The 24,302-nt window shown below is 34.7% G+C and overlaps 1 protein-coding gene across 1 annotated transcript; it reads left to right on the forward strand.

Moving 5' to 3' along the window:
- The first annotated feature begins 17,763 nt into the window (after positions 1–17,763).
- On the forward strand, positions 17,764–23,897 carry LOC149410838 (uncharacterized). Its single transcript, XM_089648065.1, has 4 exons — positions 17,764–17,918; positions 20,249–20,334; positions 21,372–21,519; positions 23,282–23,897. The coding sequence occupies exons 1-4, from the start codon at positions 17,820–17,822 to the stop codon at positions 23,663–23,665; spliced, it is 717 nt and encodes a 238-aa protein (XP_089504191.1). The 5' UTR covers positions 17,764–17,819; the 3' UTR covers positions 23,666–23,897.
- The last annotated feature ends 405 nt before the right edge of the window (positions 23,898–24,302 follow it).

Here is a 24,302-nt window from a genome sequence, read left to right on the forward strand (position 1 = left end):
GTGAGTATATCATTATCTCTATATGTTACCAATGAAAAGAAGACAATAAATCATTATTATTATTATTAATTTAATTGTAGTATTTAACAAAGTACTGGAATAGATAACGCTTAATTCTATAAATGGAATCAATAAATATATCAATAGTACCCTCAAACATGTTATCTAGATCATGCATCCTAGTGAGTGTGTCTGATATTTGGTTGTGTATGTATTGCAGAAGAATGTTATATTTTGTCTGGTATTCCTAGTTGGCACATGAAATTATGTAAACTAAGTACCCTTCTAAAATAAAACGTAGATTTTTACATATAAAATAATAATTACATATAAAATAATAATAAAATAACAGATCTTACACACATCAGGGGTAGAGGGTTCATAATTAACGAGTTGATATTTTTTTATTTATTAATATTATCTAATATCAACAAAAAATGTGAAACCGCACAAGAGTCCCAACTGCCCCCGACCGTCTGGAGCCAGTGAGACTATGGCATCCCCAATTGGCGTATGTTGTGAGGCTGAAGGCAGTGGGGAGAGGGAGGAGATGAGAAAGAGGAAAGGGAGTACCTGGCTATTCAGATCTGGTCACCAAACACGACCAACGCCATTGCAAGCAACGTTTCAATTCTGAATGTTGGCCTTACACCAGGGAGATACTCAGAATATCTTCTACTCTAAAACGTGCGGCAAATATACTATATATGGTTTCAAATTAGTAATTTGTGAAATAATAAAAATTAATCAATAAAATTTACTTGCGCACGACGGGATTTGAACCCGCGACCTTCAGCTTACATGTCGAGAGCCTTACCCCTCAACCTCGGAGGCCGTCAAAATAAAGTGTTTTTATTTCTTTCAGATTCATGAGATGAGGGAGAAGAAATTATTTGCTCAATATGTTTATTCATAAAATAAGATGTTACAATGTACATTGTAATCATTTCACATAATGTTATTTGGTATATATAAGATGTATCACTATAATAAGTCAAACAATCAAAATTAAAATATATTTTCTATCACGATCAAAATACTTAAACCGTTATTATATTCTGTTAAAATTCACGTAGGCGGCCGCGACGTAGTCATAGAGGGCAAAGTCGTGTAACAGCAAAACAAGGAACTAAAAGCCCCGTAAGGTATATCCGAAATGCCAATATATTTTATTGATTAATAAAAAAAACTTTGTTTCATTCACTTGTTCTATTTAATAATTTCAACTAATCAGTATTTTCATTCATGTAGATGAGAAATAAAAATGGTCCTAAATGGCTACCTTGAGGAATGCCATATTTTAATGAAAGAGGTAAAAATGTATTTTTATCATTTCACGCAAAGTTTCTATTCTGAGAGGTGGTCTATCACCGGGGGGTACTGAGAGTGTATACCACCCTTTACCGAACTGCAATATTTAAATAACTAACACGATTGTTTCGAATCCGCAAACCGCGAAACCAAGAAACTTTCCTCTCTAAGAAGGATATCATAAATCGTATATGCGTATGGAAAGTACTCCCGGATCCAAAGTAGTCTGCCGACAATGTTCCTTACGGTTGTTGACAAAAAAAAAATCGTCGGAACATACTTGATCATGACTCTTCTGAAATATGTACAGTTAACTCCGAGAAAAATTCTACTACGTCTTAGATTTTTATGTATATTTTGAGGATGCAGCGGTAAGAAGAAATAAAGCGGACAGCAAGAACAAAAACACCTTCCTCATTTTACCAAAACGGGTCGTGCAGTCCGTAGAGGTTGTAAAACTATTTAAAATATTCTTTGATTCCTTAATGATAAAGTGTTAAGGCGATGCACTACGTCGTGTAATATTTTGAATTGAGCCGCTATCAATAACAACCCTTACGTAGATGGCGATAAGGTTTAAATTCCCGCTTAACATCATCCGCCTGTTTTGATTTATGCAAGAAAAAAACATGGCCAAAAAGTGCCCTTTATTTTATTTTGGCATAAATATTTTTTTTTCGATCACTTTATAAATAACTTAATTTTCCACATTATACAATAAAATCATAACCGAAAATGGGTTCGTAAGTAGGAGATTTTGAACTTTAAAGCAGTTTTCATAGGCCTTATAATTTTTTTTTTCTGGGCTTATAAAAAGACTTATGTAAAAATACTCGATTATTTCAAAGTTCAAGATGTATTCTACTCGCAGTATTTAATTAAAGCATCTGAAACATTTCTAGGCGACCAAATTTTCAAACCAAAAACACGTGATTTTGCATTACTACGTATGGCATCGCCTTAATTTTTTTTTTGTGTATGGTAGAAATGATAACACTTGACAATTTTTTGGGTAGTTAGAATTGGTGGTTTATTTATTTATTCAAACGCCATATAATGGTTTTTACAATACAGTGATAATCGAATTACAAGAGTACAGTGGTAAACAGGATAATAATAGCAATAAATTAAAGAACAATGTGTAAACAAAAACACTATTGCAAGTGATGCAGTTAAGTATTAATAATAAGTGTAGTAAGACAATGCATAATTCAAAAGAAATATATACCAGTGTAACAATAGTTGAACTACTTTTTACTAGGTTTGTATAAAACCTGTGATAAGTCGAAGTATGATGTGAGGTGAGGTGAGTTATTGTTACCCACTAAATTAATTGTACTTACAATAAAAAAAATTCTGAGATTTTTCTCTCTTTTTCTTCCAAGGTTTCGTGGTATGAGCCGTGTGAATGGAACACGTTGTACTAATATCTTGTTCAATGGCGTATATTATTTTTGACACCGTACTCACTACAAAAACAGCACTTGCAGATGGGTGATTATTTCTTGCTTAGCGTCGACACATCACTCGATGATTTGATAAAATTATATTATGTGTGGTGTTTAGGTTACATTAGAAAAAATAGTACGACATATCCTTTTGTTTTTGTTTTAATCATTCGCTTTGATTCCTGCACGAATTCAGACATAATGCGATTGTAATTCTTGTCACGAAATCACGACGAAAGATATTTTGGCAAGAATTTGCTTTCATTAGAAGTTCAATCATGAGGTCCTCCGTATGATATAACGTGTCGTCTAACAGTACTGTGTACAGTGTGTGGTTGTCTCATTTCTGAGGACTATTATTTAAATCTGCGATATTCTATTTTGTTTTGTGACGCTTATACTTCTAGACTCTTATATATTTTGTTTTATTCCATACCTAGGTTTTGAATTCTGATTATTAAGCAGCCTACGAGAAAAGTATTGTTATTTTCCTGTAATTAATTGTTGATTGTTTTCCATGATTCATTATAAAATGAATAAACCCATTCTTAAGCAATCACATTCTTATTCTGATGGGTATGTAAGTACGTACCTAAAATTCATTATTATTTTCCTCATTTGGTGACTAAAATTTCGTAACAAGAGATAACTTCCCCATACTTATTTTTTTATTATAACACGTGAAAATTATATACATCTAGATAATCCAATTTTTTATAATAAATTAAATAAAATGATTTTTTTTTCCTATATTTCTGATGACTCTGCATAGTAAAAGTAGTTTTTAGGTAAAAAAGATGAATTGTTTGTACAGGAAAATAAATATTCTTATATGGGAAAAATATTTTTGTTTGGGAAAATAAAAAATGGAATTTAGAAAAATGTTATTGTCTTTTTTTACTTCTACCATCACGTAGAACCACCTCCCGAAGTTAGTGCACTATACCCCCGGACACCCTGTATAGTGTGGAAAACGAGAACTGAGCCAGCGAAAGGTAGCAGATAGGCGCATTCGAAATATGGTATTAATAAATCTAAACAAAACATGAAACAGAAGAAGAAAACAGAAAAAAAGATAACCATCTCAACTGGGAATCGAACTTAGGATCTCTGTCTTACGGGGATAACGTCTTTATCCACTCGACCATTGGGACCTAGTTATTAAACGCAGAAGAAGTAGGTAAACAGATTACCAATAATTAGACCCAGATTACCATTTTTGTCCGTGAGTATTTCAGATATATGTGAAATGCCTAGGTGATGCCTGTTAGTATTGTCGGGTTCCTTCCACGACTTCCCAGACACCGTATAAAATAATATAGGTATTGTTTTGCGCAAGGAAGTAGGATGAATATCAATATATTTAGGAGTAATAGTCTGGGAAAATATTTGATTATTGATTATTCCACGCTAATAATATATTAGGTCCCAATGGACGAGTGGTTAAAGACGTTGTCCCGGTAATACAAACATCCTGTGTTCGATTCCCAATTGAGATCATTATCTTTTTACATTTCTGTGTCATGTTCTGTTTCATGTTCCGTTTAGATTTGTTAGTTTTATCTTATTCTACAGAAGTCTTCTAGATATTACAGAAAAGTTGTTCCAATTAAAAAATAGTCAACTGTCTGTCTACAGTATATTCTAAGGTACTCTATCGCTGGTAAAGTGGAAAGAAGATTACCGATGCGTTGAAGCCATCAAATATGTAGTAGGAAACTTCGGTACCTTTGGCTCTTCGTGCAGCACAGGACCAGGAGTGGAGGAGCCTGATTAATCAAGGTTATTGCAGTGAAAACTACCAGAACCGAAGATTTGCAGATCCTGCCAGTCCTACCCTAACTATTTTAATTTGCACAGAGCGTCCTTCATGTGTTAAGACGCTCAAGCTAACCTTGGCCGCCCAAGCAGATGTAACGCCGATAAGCATGGAATAATCAATAATCTGATATTTTCCCTGACTATTACTCCTACATCCATTGGTATTCATCCTACTTCCTCTGCGCAAACAATACTTACATTATTTTATACTCTACACGGTGTCTCGGAAGTTGTGGAAGGAACCCGACAAGACCAACAAGCAACACCTAGGCATTTCACATATATCTGAAATACACAAGGAGAGAAATGGTAATCTGGTTCTAATTATTGGTAATCTGGTTAAAAACCACGTGTTCATGCACCTGCATTTGCCGTGATAATATACAATGACGATTTAATTGTAACAATTCCAGGACTGAGCATTTCAAACACTCGCTTGTACCTAGATTACATGAAGTTATAGGTACGCAGATGTAGCGGATCTGTTTAACTGCACAGAAGGTTATACTATCATATCTTCTAAATCATTACTAATATAACGTAAGTCTCATACTTCTTAATAATATTTTTTTATATATTTTAATATTTTATGTACTTCTATCTACTTTTAATATTTTATGACCGGTCGGTGGCCGAGTTGACATCGCGTTTGGGTCTCAACCAGGCGTAGTGTGTTCAATTCCTCGGCTGGCTAAGTCCTCCATCACAATACAAGCAACATTTTTAGCTTACTGTGGTGGTAGTAGGAGATTTTCAAATATTGTCAGGTTATTCGTAACCCGGGAATGTTTGTCTTTCTTTAAAAAAAAAATCTCCTTGTAGAGCTTCTAATAATTTTATAATTTCTGTTGTCATTTTTTGATCAAATGCCACAGTTAATTGTTATTCTGTGAAATGTAATTATTGCATACGGTATATTTATACCGTTAATATTAAATAAATAAATATTGGGATTTTCATGAACACATGTTCCGCATCGTGCACGGAGAAACTGACTGGTATAAAATATTGCTAATTTATTGAAAATCTGTTCAAATTATTCGTATTCCTGTTGAAAACGGATGTTGATAAAATATCAGTAAACACGAATGTGTTTTTGTAACGTCAGAACACGTGTTCATAAAAATATTCATATTTTCGAATTTCGTCGTTATATAATAACAGAATTAGTGCAGCTGCGTTAACACCTGTTCTGATATATTTTGAGAGTACCTACTGATGTCACCATTTTAACAGCATTTTAATAAATCGTCGGTTCTCAATTTTCTAAAAATGTAAGGAAAGCCATCAATTCATTTGTTAAGGACTTGCTATCCCGTTTATAAAAGGATTATGAATAATTTGAAGAGGTTCTTAATTAGCGATACTCATTTGTACCATTTTGACACTTTTTGAATAACGTCCTTTCTTCTTCTGGTGCCGATATAATCTCTGATGATAATAATATTTTTGGCCATTCGATGAGGAACGCGAGGTTCTAATTGGAAGAATTAGTCACCATGTTTGTAAGTATTTTGTGGATGAATCTATCTAATTTTAAATTCATTTACTATTTTAATAAAAAAGAACGAGAAATTTTATCTGAAATTGGATGACACTTATCAAAATTTACAGCAGTTAATACACGAAATAAATAACAATGTAAATGTTCGTTTGTTCAAAATCGTAAATCTCCGAAAGTTCTTCACGGATTGCTTTGAAATTTTGACACAACTTTGCATTCGAATACCCGTGTTTTTGTATATACCTATATTATATAATTGTCACCTGTGACAGGTAAAAACATGCTTTTTTGAAAATCAGCGCAATCTATTGGACACAAAAGCAACACGCGCTATTGTTTATGCATCTACACAGACAGACTGAGCCAGAGCAACGCGTGGTGCTGTACTGCTAGTACACGAAATAAATTTCCATCCAATAGGATTTGGCTTATTTTTTTATTTCAGTCAGTCCTTTGGGAGAAAGGTTCAATCTTCAGTCAAACCATTTTTTTTCAATATAACTGTTAATAAAATCAAACATTAAAAAAACCGTTCATTTGAAAACGTTCTGCTAAGTAATTATTATTACGCGTGACAGCTGTTTCGCATTTAAAAAAACTTAAAATTCAAAGGAGTTCTATGAAATAAACTTCAGTAATGTGAAATATGAAGTTTAAAATGACTGTATTTAAAATCCTTCATTTTCGCATATCATTGTATTTCACCAAGTATTAGTAAATTGATGTGTAAATTTGTATTATAAAAATTCCAAGATGACCTTGAAATATTAAAATTTGATTTGAGCGATGTTAAAGCATACATATTATGAACCATCCTGTATTTTACGAACTGATAAATTAAAATAAATTCTAACAAGTAATGTCCGAACACCGCAAATTTAAATAATCAAATCATCAACGATAATCAAATGCACCGGTTGCAAGTTGTGGATTGCGGATTGCAGGGTGGTTGCCAAAGCGCATAATAAAAGGAATTATGGAAAATATCATTCGGAGAACTTATAAACATAATCCAGTGACCCTGAAAGTAATGTGGACTGATAACTCTAGGTTCAGCATGTCGTGTAACTTCCACATAATCTGTTCGTTGGTTTCCGAAGCATTAGCAAAAGGTCTCGAACTGCGCCGACAGTTTTGTAGATCAACAAGTCTAGGTGAACTATTTCAACAACGAAAACTCAATAAAATAGGATTTACCTTACAATTTTAAGAGGATTCAATATATTTTTTTAATTATTTTTTGTCAGAAAAAACATTAATCAGCAATATTGTAATTTATATACATCTTCTCTAAATACAGGGTTTTCCAATAAGAGGTGTTATTTTGATATTCAATCGTAAAAGATCAATGGTTTCGTTGCTTGTGTGGCACGTAGCGCCGTCTTGTTGAAAGTAAACGTTGTCCAGATCAATACCATCCAATTCCAGCCATAAAAAATCATTAATCATCTCTCGATAGCGCAATCCATTCACCGTAACTGTTGCTCCAGCCTCATTTTCGAAAAAGTAAGGTCCAATGACTCGGCCGGACCATAAGCTGCACCAAACAGTCACACGTTGAGGATAGAGAGGCTTTTCAACAATAACTCTCGGGTTTTCCGAGCCCCAGATGCAACAATTTTACTTGTTGACGAAGCCACCGAGGTGGAAATGGGCCTCATCACTCAAGATGATTTGCATTTGATTCACTCAAGTGAATTTTAATAATTTCAATGCGTTGTTGAAGCGTGTATCGTTCCATTTTTATTAATGACGTAGTTTCTACTTGTCAAATGTCAAAATATGACAGCTTCAAAAGTAACATCTACCGAAATAGCGGGCTATTCAAAATAACACCTCTTATTGGAAAACCCTGTAGTATAAAATATAGTCGCTATCCGTGTCTGTCTGTTTGTGCGCTTAGTTCTTCTAAAATACGCAACGGATTTTAACAAGGTTTTCACTATCCTTTCGAGAATTTCTTCCGCAAGGTTTAAATATATAATACATGCATATTATATTTATAGAAAGTAGAGAAAAGTCAATGTTTTGTAATCATGTCGGAAAAAATATATTTTCGGGCGCTTACATTACTAACGCTGGCTAAACCTTATGAGATACATCAAAATAATGTACTACGGAATTGTATATCTTAAACAGACCTACAGAAAAGTTTGTGTGGTACATGTCTATCTCCTAAACATAACCCTCAGCAATGCCGGGTACACGCCAGCTAGTAATAAATAAAAATCACGTGTCTCTGTGTTCGTACACGCTAATCTCCGAAACCACCCAACCGATTTCAATGAAATTTTTTGAATGTTTGTTTGGTGAGATAAAAACTTCAACGATTTTTTTCATCATAATTGATATTCTAAAATACATACGACCACAAATTTTAACTTCCCTACATAGAAGGCGGTCTGTGGCAGGACAACAACTTTAAAAAAAAAAAAAAAACCGTAACAAAACCTTTTTTTACTATAAATACATCTACTTTTAATATTTCAGGCCAAGTCTTGGCTAGTAGCCAATTTTATGGACAACGAGTCGATCTGCCGAGTTTCAGCTCCATCGGATGTCAGGAAATAGGTTAATTTATTATTTGTATTTTTTACAATAGAAATTCAATTTTGACTTTTTATGCAGTGTTATTAGTCCAGTCAAGATGTACATCCGTGCTTGCAAAAGGTCCAGTCATTCTGAATTTTTTATATGTTGTTAGGACCTAAACCAGTATTAAAAAAAAAATTTGCAACTTCGAAAGTGCTGTGCGAGCGGCGGTGGACCTAAAAATCCAGGAAATTTTCGGATTTTTTTCAGTTTTTGCTCAATATCTCAGTAAAGGAAGGGTCTGACCAGTGTAATTGTCAAATATACTTTTAAAGTAGACTAAATTTGCTATAATTTGAGACCAAAGCAAGCCATACACAGCCATTAGTTTTCAAGATACAGTTCTTTAAAAATAGGCAATTTTTTCCAAAAAGTGAAATTTTTTCGAAATGGTCACTTATTTTGTAAAATAATTTCTAAAATACGAATCCCACGTCAAATATTATAAGTAATAAAGTTGTTGTAAATTTAATTAGCTTTCATTTAAAACTAGATTAATATCTGTAGACTAAACGGTTCTCTCAAAAATGGCAGATAACCAAAAACAGTCATAAGTGGGTTTTGGGTGAAATGCAAATAAACTGTTCTCGCGTCTTTTTATGGTTTTATTGTGCTGTGAAGTAAATCCATTAATCATCGTGGGTTTATCCTAGGGTTATAATATAATTACGACTATTTCAAATTTCAAGTACCCATTAGTACCTATACCCATGGGTACCCATATGAATGGGCACGCGTATTCACGAGCTGTTCGAGCCCACATTTTGGCAAAACCTCACACTGGCCAGCATTGTTTTTTTATGAGGTTGACATAACTCCTGAGGAGCGAGACGAGACTGAAAAATTGCTGCGAGACACTGAAAGGTCTCTCACTATATCAGCAGAAGAAATTGATACCTACCAAATACCAAAGGCAAAATTTAAAAGTGCCTTGGAGAAAATTAAAGCGAATGGTCCAACATCACAGTTGTGGGTCCAATACTTTCGTATGACCACTTTGATAAAACCATTCATCCAGGCAGAGCGTGCTGGTGATTGGAACCTTCATTTGTACACTGCCCACAAGATGCTCACTTTTTTCCACGCAGCTGGACATTTTTTGTATGCTAAGAGCGCACACCTCTATCTTCAGGATATGATGGCTCTATAAGATCGGATGGATAAAAGTGAATACGACATGTTCACAAAAGGATCCTTCACCATTCGCCGGTCTGACAAGTTTTGGTCTGGGTTGTGGTCAGACCTAACAATTGAGAAGAAGCTTATGCGATACATGAAAACCTACGGTGGGTTGACCCAAGGAAGAGGAATCTCCGAAAGTGTTCTGGCAAGGTGGACAACATGAATGGTGTTTATGTTGAACATTTGTGAAGAACTGGAAAGTTTTTGCAGCTTATCATGTCATACTGGAGAGCAGCATATAGACTGAGACCTTCTCGAATCATCCGAGATAATAGTGATGTGGAAAAACTAAAAAAGTGGTTTGCTCTCCACCCTCCATTTCCCAAAACTGACAGTTTAATTTCCATCAGTAGTGGTTTACTGGCAGGTCCTGAAATTAATTGCCACACAGCCCAGAGAGTTGGAACGGAAGGAGTAATGAAAATTGTGGGGAAAATGTACGACAAGGTAGTAATAAAACGGAAAAATAAAGTTACCACGCTGGCATCGATCACCTCAAACGTTAAACTGCCGGACAAAAACAGAAGAGTGGCTGTAGATCCGCTCACAATTTTTCACCGAGTGTGTATTGCAAAGAAATCTGAACAGGATTTACAGGATGACTTCAAGTATGAGTTGGCCCCGTTCCCGATGTCTCTGTTCATTGAATGAACAAGGGATGCGCAAGGGCACAAAATCTACTCTGTACTCTGCCTTCACTCCTCTTTCCAGCCACACGCCGATAGATGCCAGCACTCACTTCATTTTGGATGTTGGCTACCTCTTGCACAAGGTCGTGTGGCAGCGGAAGAGCACGGTTCGAGCACTTTTGGCGCGTTATACCACCTACGTCCGAAACCACGTTGGGAAGAACATCTCCATCGTTTTTGACGGCTACCCCGAAGATGCTACCAAAAAAAACACCAAAACAGCGGAACGACTCCGGCGCTACGCAGCTCATTCCAGCTACGAATTGACTTTCGATGAATCCACAGTAATTCAAATTGCTCAAGGGCATGTATTGGGCAATGAAAACAATAAGAGACGCCTTATAACTCTTCTCTGTGACGCCTTTCAGAAGGAGGGAGTAGAAGTGGCTGTTGCCGAAGAAGATGCTGATCGAGAGATCGCCATGATGGCGTTATCAAAAAGAGCAGATGCCGATCGGGTCGTCATAGTGGGAGAAGATGTCGACCTGCTCGTTCTTCTCAATGGCTTAGGCGCTGAAGAGACAAACGTCTATCTTCAGAAGAGCACGAAGGGTGAAGCTGGTTGCTGTCACTACTCTACGACCTCCTACAACAACCAGGACTCCCGACAATTACCAGGAACGGTACTATTTACCCACGCGTTTGCCGGGTGCGATACCACCTCAGCACCGTTTGGCCAAGGAAAGACCAAAATCAGCACACTTCTGAGCAAGAGTGAACCACTTGCTGAGCAAGTGGAGGTCTTCCTTCGGCCAGACTCTACCCCACAAGCCGTGAGTGAAGCAGGCATCAAGTGCTTCGTGGCTCTATATGGGGGTGACATCGCGAGGGATACTTTGGATTTCCTGAGGTATAAGACGTTTGTCACTTCAACAAATATAAACCTCGCCCGTTTGCCACCGACGGAAGATGCTGCAGGCCACCATGCAGCAAGGTGCTACCTCCAAGTGCAGAAGTGGCGGGGAGTCAACTTGAATCCCACTGAATGGGGGTGGAAGCTGTCTTCTCAAGGACTCACCCCGACGATGAAGATGACCCGATTACAGACTGGGCGCCTCTCCCAGCTAAGATAAAAAGAAAGACACGATTTGGCAACCAAGACACAATACCTACATGATATATATTAGTTTTATTTTTTGTGTACATGTAATTTGTCCTTATAGTAGGTACCATGATGTTTGTACAAGCATTTTGGTATGTAGGTATATAAAACAATGTTTGAAGATGATGTAGTTCCCGATAGATGTAATATCTTTTCTTTTTTTCATCAAAAATCTGTTAACTGTTTGATAAATAAAACCATAAAAAGACGTGAGAACAGTTTATTTGCATTTCACCCAAAATCCACTTATGACTGTTTTTGGTTATCTGCCATTTTTGAGAGAACCGTTTAGTCTACAGATATTAATCTAGTTTTAAATGAAAGCTAATTAAATTTACAACAACTTTATTACTTATAATATTTGACGTGGGATTCGTATTTTAGAAATTATTTTACAAAATAAGTGACCATTTCGAAAAAATTTCACTTTTTGGAAAAAATTGCCTATTTTTAAAGAACTGTATCTTGAAAACTAATGGCTGTGTATGGCTTGCTTTGGTCTCAAATTATAGCAAATTTAGTCTACTTTAAAAGTATATTTGACAATTACACTGGTCAGACCCTTCCTTTACTGAGATATTGAGCAAAAACTGAAAAAAATCCGAAAATTTCCTGGATTTTTAGGTCCACCGCCGCTCGCACAGCACTTTCGAAGTTGCAAATTTTTTTTTTAATACTGGTTTAGGTCCTAACAACATATAAAAAATTCAGAATGACTGGACCTTTTGCAAGCACAACCCCCTTTTCATGTTTAACTTGACTGGACTATATGTATAGCGTACAATAAAATATAGCCTTTCCTGACCGTAAAGAGACAAGGCTGAGTGAGTGAATTCTACCTCAATTTTGCAGGGTGTCCGGGGGTAAAGTGCACTAACTTCGGGAGGTGATTCTACGTGATGGTAGAAGTAAAAAATATAAATAAATTTTTAGAATTTCCAACTTCTTTTCCAATTCAATAATATTTTTTCATAGAAGAATATTTTTTTTGCCATCCAAATAATTCAACTTTCTTAACTAAAACCTACCTTGAAACGGTGGAATTTCGAAAAACAGTAGTTTATCTCTTTTACTTGTACAATCACCCCTCGAAGATAGCGAACTTTACCCCCGGACACCCTGTATAAAGTTATGTAAATAAGTAAAAAATAAAATATAGAAAAAAAATAATACAATATTTGCCAATAACAGAAAAAAAAGATTTAAAAAATAATAATAACAGATAGTAATTTAGGGTAATTTTTCTAATGAATCTAAAATTCATTAATATTTTTGATAATTTTTAGATTTAAAGGTTATTAAAATAAGTTATTCCAAGATAGCGGAAGTATTTTGAATCTTACAGTAATTAATTCATTAATTGATCAATTCATTCATTCAGTACTTAATTAATTAATTCAATAATTAATTAATTAATTCATTCATTAATTCATTTATCATTAATTCATAAATTAATTTATTGATGTATTTATTTATTAATTCATTCATTCATTCAATTAATACATTAATTCTTTAATTCATTAATTCATTCAATCATTCATTCATGAAAAATTCGAAATTCAAAAACTTTAATCAACTTTTGATGGTTATACCCATCAATGCAATATTTAATAATTGAAGAGAACATAATTCTAATAAATCTAAACAAAATATGAAACAGAACAGAAAAGAAAGTAACGATTGTATTCGGGTAGAACTTTGTACTCATACAAAGAAAGCAGCCATAAATACTAACAGGGATTTGGTAGACAATAATATTGGTAATTCTGAAATTGAGATATGAGGTTAACAAAAATGACCAGCAAATAATCAGGTCCCATTAGCTTAGTGGTTAAAAGCGTTGTCCCAGATGCCACCATTAGCCTTTTTATTTATGTATCTTGTTTCATTTATCTGAGATCAGTATGCATTACATCTCATTTTGACGTGTTTTTTGATGTGAAACTACACAAGAGTCCCAATTGCTTCCAACTGAGATTATTTTATTTTTATTTTTTTATAGTGAATACCTCACAAGAATCCCAACTGCTCCCGTCTGGAGCCAGCGAGACTATGGCATCCCCAATTGGGGGATGTTGTGAGGCTGAAGGTAAGTAGGGGAGGGAAAGAGGAAGGTGGGGAAGTACCTGGCTATTCAGATCTAGTCACTAAACACGGCTAAAGCCATTTGGAGCAACGTTTCAATTCTGAATGGTGGTCTTACACCAGGGCGATACTGGTAGTATCTTCCACTCTGGAACGTGCAGCAAATATACTATATATTATTTTAATTAATTAATTGTGAAATAACACAAATTAATCAAATAAAATTTATTTGCGCACGCCGGGTTCGAACCCGCGACCTTCGGAATGGGAGTCCAATGCGTTACCACTGGACTATGCCGGCCGTCAATGGCATCACAAATCGTGGTATGTTGTGAGGTTGAAGGAAGTGGGGAGGGGAAGGAGATGGGAAAAAGGAAGGTGGAGAAGTGCTTGGCTAATCAAATCTGATCACTAAACCCTGTCAAATCCAAAGCAACTTTTCAATTCTGAATGATGGTCTTACACCAGGGCGATACTAAGAGTATCTTCCAATCTGGAATATATTATTTTAAATGAATGAATTGTGAAATAACACAAATTCATCAAATCATTAAAAATTAATTGTTTTTGTTTTTGATTCGTAGAAATCCATTTTTTTTTAAATTTATATAAATCAAATTTAATAATATTATTATGAAGTTCTGCAAGTATTGCTATACTTGCCTACTTGTATACTTGCTATAGTTCTGCAAGTTCTGCACAGTTCTGCAAAGTATTGCCTTACTTGTATACTTGCAGAATTTAATAATAATATTGTTAAATTTGATTTATATATATATATATTTTTTTTTAATTATCAAATAAATTTATTGCGCACGTTAGGATTTGAACCCGCAACCTTCTATGCAATATGCACTATTTGCTTCATCGCTAACGCAAATATATTATATCTTATTATGGCGTGCTTGAAAAACAATGCTTATATCGTTTTGTTGTGTTAGTCGAATAACAAATTTGTCTAATGTCTCAAAGTCGTTCACCTTTGGCTAACAACCAAACTGTAAAAATCCCGATATTTTATTTCTGCAATGATAAACCGTCGAGAGTATTTGTGTACGTGATTTGGGTTACAAATAAAACACAATACAGGACTATCCCAGATGTTCCGACACCCAGAGGAAATAATAAGCCCCTACTAGACTAAACATTAACTCTAAACAGGAGGCTCTAAGGAAAATAATTTTCCTTCAGGGTCTACGTCATATTTGAGGATGTTTTGTGAAGGGTCTTTTAAAGGGAATGATGGAGATGAAGTTCTGGGAAAGAAAAAGGTACGAATGATAGGTAGGATTCTGTGGGTCAGTGTGTCCAGAAGTGACTGACATATGAATCAATTCCTCCCACTGCGAAGTCGACAGAGTTCGACTGGAGAGGTCGAAGGATTTCCATCAATCAGTCTCTTCCGATCCCGTCCGCCACGCAATTGGTGGACCTAAATATACCTTACACTATATATATTGTTTTATAGAATTACTTCAAATTATATGGGAACATCTATGGTAAGCTTTTAAATGCAAAGAGAAATCTTGGTGTTCTATTTTTTTTTAAATCTGGTATATATATGTGAACATAATATAAGGAGATAGAACGAGTCTTAAGAGGACGTGTCATTTTGTGACAAATATGGCACTACGTGGCCCCGAGTGGTACCTACAAATACAACGTACAAATACAACGTAACAACTATACAACGTAACAACTATACAACGTAACAACTACGGGGCCCCGAGTGGTACCTATAAATACAACATAACAACTAGAAATAGATCTCTTGCTTGAAAATGCTTTGTTTAAATTTTCCTACTGACCACATTACAATAATAATCGTTATTATTGCAGGGCTCTCGAAATCGTGGGTTTATACCGTAGCTATAGCATTCCCGTGGAGGGTGGGTTCGACCCTGGTGGGGGTGGCAAGGGTAAAGTGGGGGGGATTACATCACATTGATAAAAGAGATGGTGCAAATAGCATTGTTGTTTTCCAGGAATTTAATCTATGAGTACTATTCTCTTTTTTCCTACACAATACTGAGGGCGATGGGGTACCTCCTCCCCTTATATACGCCCTTGCCCTCAGTGTAGTAAAATAAAATGATTTAAGCTGAACCTATCCCGCTGAAAGAACCCCACTATCGACATGTCTATGACCTGTGCTTTAAATAAACTGCTTCATAGCAAAACACCGAAAGATTATTCCAAACAACGCGTCGATTTTCATAAAACATAAATTTAATTTACATAACCGGTACCTACCCAGTGGCTACCACTCCCTCGACCCGGCGAAATAGCCGTCAGCCTCAAGTACCTGACTATCTACCCGCCTGAGATCTCGTACATAAAATGACCAATCTACAATCCTTCATTGTCTATGATTATTATTTCAGGGTGGCATTTAGAATGACTCTGCGCGGGAAAATGATAATATTATTACAATGTATTGATGTGTTCCACCTCAACCAATATGAATGCTATGATAACGTATATCGGAAACAGAATCATGCATAATGCCGTTCTTTGCAGCGGGGCAAAAATGGAAGGATTTTTCTCATTTGTTTTTCTTTTTAATTTGACAACCAAATGAGATGCTCATATTCTAATAAAAAATAGAACATGATGTTTTAAAATTGTATTAATAGTTTTATCAACTATCCGAACAAACGTATTAGAAGGTACATACTCTAACTTAAGGCGATGCAATACGCCGTGTAATATTTTAAATTGAGCCGCTATCAATAACAACCCTTACGTAGATGGCGGTAAGGTTTAAATTCCCGCTTCATACCATCCCCCTGTTTTGAAAAAAAACATGGCCAAAAAGTGCCTTTTATTTTATTTTGTGGATGTTCAGGTATAAATATTTGATGTTTTTTTTCGATCATTTTATAAATAACTTAATTTGCCACATTATACAATAAAATCATAACCGAAAATGGGTGGTAAGTAGTAGATTTTGAACTTTAAAGCAGTTTTCATAGGCCTTATACATTATTTTTTTCTGGGCTTATAAAAAGACATATATAAAAAATACTCGATTATTTTAAAGGCCAAGATATATTCTACTCGCAGTATTTAATTAAAGCATCTGAAACATTTCTAGGCGACCAAATTTTCAAACCAAAAACACATGATTTTGTATTACTGCGTATGGCATCGCATTAAAGTTTAAAAAAATCATCTTTCTTTGATAGATATCGATAGTTATGGCTTGTAGTTCATTTTTTGTTATTTTTGTTAAGATCAATCATCTCAATCTTGCATCACTGTCACATGACTGCGCAAAATGTATTTTTTATTGTTTTAAAAATCTTTTTCCTCAATCGTCTTATTAAAATTACATTATAATATCAATAAAATTAACTTAAAAAATCGTGTTTAGGTATATTTTTAATTTTTTATATCTGGCAGCCCTAGTAAGAGAACTTCGGGTGAAAGTTAATTAAAATTACGATTTATTTTTTCTTACTAAAATTCTGTCATTTTTAAGATGTCTCTTTGTTTTTTCGCCGATCAGTGACTGTTCACTTCGCATAATGCAGATCTTGCAGAACGACCGACTTGCATCCTGCATCCTAATCTAACGACCTCGTTAAACGTATTGTAATACAAATCTGCCATTTTCCTGTGAAAGAAATCTCCCACAGATAAGCATTAGGGCCATTTTACATTCAGGACACTAATTCACCGGTGGACATTAATTTTTGCCGCCAGTCGGCCCTGCGTTCATGTCTTGTCCATTTGTATTCAGAGAAGTTCGCAGAGAAGCTTTGAGAATAATCCACGGATAGTATGGAGATTCTTTTCAGAATACTTCTAGCATAGCTGATGCCATCAAATTTGCAATATAAAGATTTGAAACGACCGAGCGCCATCTCATAACGTATTTCGCGCCAGAGAAGAGAACACCATTTGACATTAAAAACCGCGGGAGTTCAGATATTTCTACAATCTTCAAATTACAAATTTTAGGCTGTTCAAACTTAATTTATTCGGCCCAGTTTTCAAATTTAAATTACTTAACCCTTTTTTAAAAAAGTGTTGGAATTATTTTTATTTTGTAGTTGAATTAATTTTAATAAAATTTTAAAATGGCGGACAACGCAGGGGGTGTTTTAAGTTTGTGTATTTTTGTTTTCGTGTTGTTCTCTGATATGAACTGTTCTTCGGAAAGGGGACCAAGGATGAGGGTAAAAAAATATATTTTAACCATTTTTATTTGATACTACACAAGGTTTTTTTCCCATTTGGGGAATGATGGAATACTGAAATAAGTTGGAATAAAAAGAAGATCAAAATAAAGAAAGTTGCGAAGTGCCTGGCTAATCAGATCTAGTCAATAAACAAAGCTAAAGCCATTTAAATCTGCTAGTTAAAAATTAGCTTCGAATACTTTATAAATATAATTTTTTGTTTCAAATACGGAATCCTACTTTCAAAGTAGGTAATAACTACTTAATCATTTCACATTTGAAAAAAGAATATTTACTGGGATTTCAGGACACATTGGCACTATGGGTAATGATATTGCGGATTCCTTGGCAAAACAAGGAGCATCCAACCCGATTGTTACCCTCGTAAACCACATTCCCCTATCCGACATTTTTTCCATCCTCAAAGATAGATCCTACAATGTTTTTTCAGAGTATTGGCACATTGCTAGTCAATCCAAGGGAGTCTGCTATGACTCAATACAAAGGACTATCCCATCAAAACTGTGCTTTCAACAATTTCCCCATTTCTCAAAAAAGAAATTTCCTCATTTATTTGGATTAGGATTGAAATGTACTTGACTCCCCAAATTGTACATTCTGTGGTCTAGAACTTTAGATCACATATTTTTGGTTGTCCCTTATACAAATATTCTCTCTTCCATCAAGCCTTATCTAAAATTGCCTCCCCTTCAATCAACATTTCATCGCAAGTCTGAATTCGACTTCAATTTCCATATAATTTTTGAATTTGCGCATTTAAACAAAATTGATTTATAAATTAACCTTCTCTCTCTCCATAATTTGAAAATATGGCCTAGAACACCCTTGAAGGGTGAAAGCCAGAGACAATTGGAATAAAAAACATCTGGCCACCATCTTGAACAAAATACTTTAAAACAGGACTTCGCTAAAATAAATAACGTTTGTATGTAACGTTATATTTGAAGGTTAATAACATTACATCTTGCATTCGTTTGATTATAAAAAATATCCTTCGTTTCAATACGGTGCAATCTTCGACAACTATTTTTCAGAACGTACACGTGTAATTTATTTTTTTACTAACTGATATGTAATATGTTATCCTTAGAAGATATAACATATACCATCGTGGACTATTTAAGATATACAATTCCGTATTAAGTACATTATTTCGATGTATCTCATAAGGTTTAGTCAGCTTTAGCAATGTAGTGCTTGAAAAAAAATTTTACGGCTTGATTATAAAACATCGATTTTTCTCTACTTTCTACAAATACAATATGCTAGTATTATATAATATGCAAACCTTCTGAAAGAAATTATCTAAATGATGGTGAAAACCCTATCAATATCTGTTGCGTAGTTTGTATTGTATTGTCCCGATGAAAGTAGGAAATTTCGTTTTGAAATTGATTAAGTAGGTACCTAATGCCTTACTCCAGTAGGTACTTTCAAGTGTGGTACGTTCTGTCAGTATTGTCCTAATGAAAGTAGGAAATTTCTTTTTGAAATTGATTAAGTAGGTACCTAATGCCTTACTCCAGTAGGTACTTTCCAGTGTGGTAAATATTGTCAGTATTGTCCTGATGAAAGTAGGCAACTACCATCTTTCGTAAATGCAGAAAGTACAACTAACTAACTGAAAAACTAACGTAAAACAATGTGAAGATGTAATAAGAATGAGATAAACAAGGAAAAGTCACATTCATATGGCATCCACATATCTATGTGTTCAGATATTATTTTAGTAAATATGTTTACGGTTGTCTTTAATTGGTTTTATTAATATGGAGTATAATGTACATTCAGTTTGGGAGGCGGGTTCGGTTACCGCTACCTGGGAACCATTTATAGGATAACCAACACCTCTGTCATAGGTCACCCCAAGTGATATGGGAATCGGGGTATGTTGTGATGCTGAATATAATGAGGAGAGGGAGACGGGGAAGGTGAGGTAGTTCATGGTCATTCTGATCTAGTCACCAAACATGGATAAAGCCATTTCAAGCAAAGTTTCGATTCTGAATGGGTATATTATAAGTATATATTATTTATAATTATTAAATTATTGTGAAAAATAACACAAATTTATCAAATAAAATTTACTTGCGTATGCTAGGATTTGAACCCGCGATCTCCGGATTCTTTGTCAAGGATCATAACCACTCCACCACGGAGGCCATCTTGAACAGACAATTGATTTCATTGGACTATTTGTAGTCCAGAAGTAGAAAGGTCTTATGTGTAAATAATTAGAGATGTCAGCTTCTTTACTAAATCTGTTTTGATCACTTGTAAAACGATGAACGTGGTAACCTTTGCAGATCCTGACGAGGCAGTCCAGCCCCGACACCCTGATGCTACCAAGTAACGCCACCTCTATAAGGGAAGACATCACAGATAATTTTAGGTAAGTCATTTTCATTCGGGACCTTTTTTCCTTTTGATACAGAAAATATGAACACGCATTTACATTTTAAAAACACTGAATCAGTTGGATAAAAATGAGAAGTAAGTATTTTAGTTTCATTGAATGGAAAATAAATCATTTTAGTAGCTATTTCTTTAAAAAAAAATGAATAATTTCACGTCTTTTCTTCACACCATGTCAAAAATTGTGATTTAAAAAAAATCAATACATCCACATTATTTCCACTCCGTAACTAATTCCAGTGTTGAGATAATGCGTTAAGGCGATGCCATACGTAGTAATGCAAAATCATGTGTTTTTGGTTTGAAAATTTGGTCGCCTAGAAATGTTTCAGATGCTTTAATAAATACTGCGAGTAGAATACATCTTGGCCTTTGAAATAATCGAGTTTTTTTTAGATAAGTCTTTTTATAAGCCCAGAAAAAAATAATGTATAAGGCCTATGAAAATTGCTTTAAAGATCAAAATCTCCTACTTACGAACCCATTTTTGGTTATGATTTTATTGTATAATGTGGCAAATTAAATCATCTATAAAATGATCGAAAAAAATTAAATATTTATGCCTGTACATCCACAAAATAAAATAAAAGGCACTTTTTGGCCATGTTTTTTTCTTTCATAAATGAAAACAGGCGGATGGTGTTAAGCGGGAATTTAAACCTTATCGCCATCTACGTAGTGGTTTTTATTGATAGCGGCTCAATTTAAAATATTACACGACGTAGTGCATCGCCTTAAATTCAGCTAAATCGGATGAATTGTGTAGGACAAACAAAGAAACATTCAATTTTATATATATTTATTTGCTATACTTTTCATTGTTTATTTATTTATTTCTATTATTACAGTTTACAGTTTTTGTTGACACCTCACTAGGAAAACCTGTGCTGAGGTGTTTGCATGTCCCCTTTAAAATCTGAAGATCTAAATTATGGATCTTCCTTCTTTGAATTAACCAATTGATTGGACAAAGTACTTATGTGGTTGATTGTTGGATTGATCCCCTGTTGACAGTTGCGAGAACAAGACGTACGGCTACTACGCGGACGTGGACAACGAGTGCCAGGTGTTCCACGTGTGTCTGCCGGTCACCTACGCTGATGGCAAGAACCAGACCTTCCGATGGAGTTTCATCTGCCCTGAGAGCACTGTCTTCAATCAGGTATGTTAACTCATCTCATTCTTCAATTCAATCTTCACTCATAATATGTTTTCAGATCTCAGTTCACTATTCAGTTCATTATTCAATTCACCAATTAGTACACTTTTCAGTTAATTTGTCAGTTCACTCTTCATTTATTATATTTATTCAACTCTCAGTTCTTTCTTCAGTTCATTATTCAGTACACTCTTTACTCGTTATATTTTTTTCATCTCTCGGTCAAAATTAAATTCAGATCAAATTTCAACTCACTATTCAGTTAAGGCGAAATTTAATGCTAAATCACTATTTTCATTAATCTTTATAACGAATTGGTGAACATTATGAATACCAAAAATGTGCTTTAGATAAATGAAAGGTTTTTCTATCGCTTCGCTTGAGTAGAATACAAATAAAAAAATAAATTACTCAATAAAAAATATAAATGCAAACTACTAAAAAAAATATTTTTTCTATAGAAATGTATGAACGCGTAAAGTAAAACGACTTTTAAAAAATACAGTTTTTTAGCCAAGAATATCTTTGACAGTTTCACTTGATTAACTTTTTTGCTTTCTTATAAAATTACGTACAAAATAAATAAAAACCAGTTTTGTACATGAAATCGAACGTATCTAAACTCCGTTTGTCAAGCGATTTTAATGCCTATTACCTGCAATATAAGGTATACCAAGAATATACACATTTTGGGCTTGTAGCTTCCTCTTAACCGTTCAGTACGCTCTATAGTTTATTCGTTAGTTCACTCTGTAGGTTATTATATTTATTCGACTCTCAGTTCACTATTTAGTTAATTTTTCAGTTCATTCTTCACTTTTAAACTTTAATTCCCCTTTAGTTCACCTTTCAGTACACTTTTCAGTTCGTTAGCCAGTTCCCTCTACAATTCACCTTCACTACAAATATTAGTTGGCTTTTTGATAAGATAGCTTATAAGAGAAGGGAGGTAAGTTTATGCAGGGGGTGAAGGTTAAGAAAATGACTCACTAATCAGCAATTTTAATCTCGCGTCAATCCAGAACCGAGACTAATTCATGAGGAAAATTCATTAATATACCGTCGTAAACAGTTATTCGATAAACAAGGAAAAAGAGATGTCATCCGTCTACAAAAGAATGAACGTTTTCATTCGATGACCAACATGTATTTTGGAATGAAATTTCCAAATTTCAAACATGGACATCTTCAGAAAACGATTACCAACCATTTCATAACTAACCCAACGTTTTTTAGCAAAGTTTTACAATTTAAACATCTGAAAATTGTTTACTTGAACTGGCAGAGGAGGGATGGAAGCAAATTGAATGCTGTAGAAATTAGATCCCTGAGGCGTACGAGTGGTAAAACTGTGTTTGATCGTGTTAGAAATGTGGAGATTGGCAAAGAATACAAGGCTGATGTAAGCGTAGTGAGTAAGAATAAGAAATAGAATGAAGGAAATGTAAGGAGATTATATTAATAGAATGTGAATGGTAGAAGATGCCGGGAACGCCCGATGAAGACATAGCACGATCAAGTGAACTAAATATTTGAATCGTGTCATGTCAAGAGTCAGAATAACATAAAGATATGTGTGAGAAGATGTATGAATGAGTGTATGCCAAGACCGAGTTGTTTGGCGGTCCATTCTCTCTGCCTCTACCCCCTGTGGAAAAATGGCATGCTGATCAATTAGTTACTTGGTTATTTAAAATCTTCGATACATCCTACGATTGCATCCTTCATTTTTTATTGTCTAACTTTTTCTTTATCGTTCTTCCAGGAAAACTTCGTGTGTGTTCGAGAAGAAGACATGACCATCAAATGTGAAGAGTCGGAAGAATATTACAATCTGAACGAAAACTTCGGTAACAAGAACCCCGAAGAAGACGAAACCGCGGGAAACGACAGTGAAGATAATAACCAAGATGCGGACCTACCAGATGCCGACAACAACAAGCCAGTCGACGACAACAGCGTGGACAGTGACCAAAGCCCGCTCCAAGAGGACAGCGCACCTCAGGAAGATACCAAGGCGAAGAAAGACGATAAAACCAACAGACCACAAGAAGATGATATGCAAAAGATTGATACAGACAAGAGGAGAAATAATAGGCCCGAGGGCAACAAGAGGCGCAAACAGAATGACAGGAGGAATAATAATTAGATACAAAAAACAATAATAACATTAGCTCTGTGTTATCAGCAGCGTGAACACCGAACAAATCAACTGTCAAATTGCGTAAAAGGCAGAGAATAGTTAATAACTTTTTAAAATTTGTAACTTTCCTCGGAAAATTTGCATCCTGATAATATGTTAAAATGTATAGCTATCTAATATTTTAATGATTGACCTCTACGAAACTAGACAATATATGTATTAATTAATACTAACACGTAATAAATAAGAATACATTATAATGCTTGTACTTACTTAAATAGTGCTCATTGTGCAATAAATCTACTATTTTATAGGCTATTAGCTGGTATGAGTTTTTATTACGACAATTTTGTGATAATACCAGATTTGTGTGCAAAACGATAGTACCTTGTACATAAATTGACACTACTAGTGATTTACAAAAAAGCTGATAGGGGCTAGTAAGTAGGTATCACCTTCAAATGACACAAACATAATACTGTGGTCTGTGAACTAATAATACCGATAATCTAATTGAGCACGAAACCATCGTAAGATTCCGTAAGTATAAAAGTTTGTGATGGACTGGCCATGGAAAAGAATGCCAGATACACTGAAAATAATGACCAATTAAGTGACCCAGTCGAAGCAACCCAGAGGAAAG

Source organism: Hesperophylax consimilis, chromosome 27, assembly GCF_061612785.1.
Source record: "Hesperophylax consimilis isolate HC1 chromosome 27, BYU_Hcon_1.0, whole genome shotgun sequence".
In the NCBI taxonomy this organism is placed as follows: domain Eukaryota; kingdom Metazoa; phylum Arthropoda; class Insecta; order Trichoptera; family Limnephilidae; genus Hesperophylax; species Hesperophylax consimilis.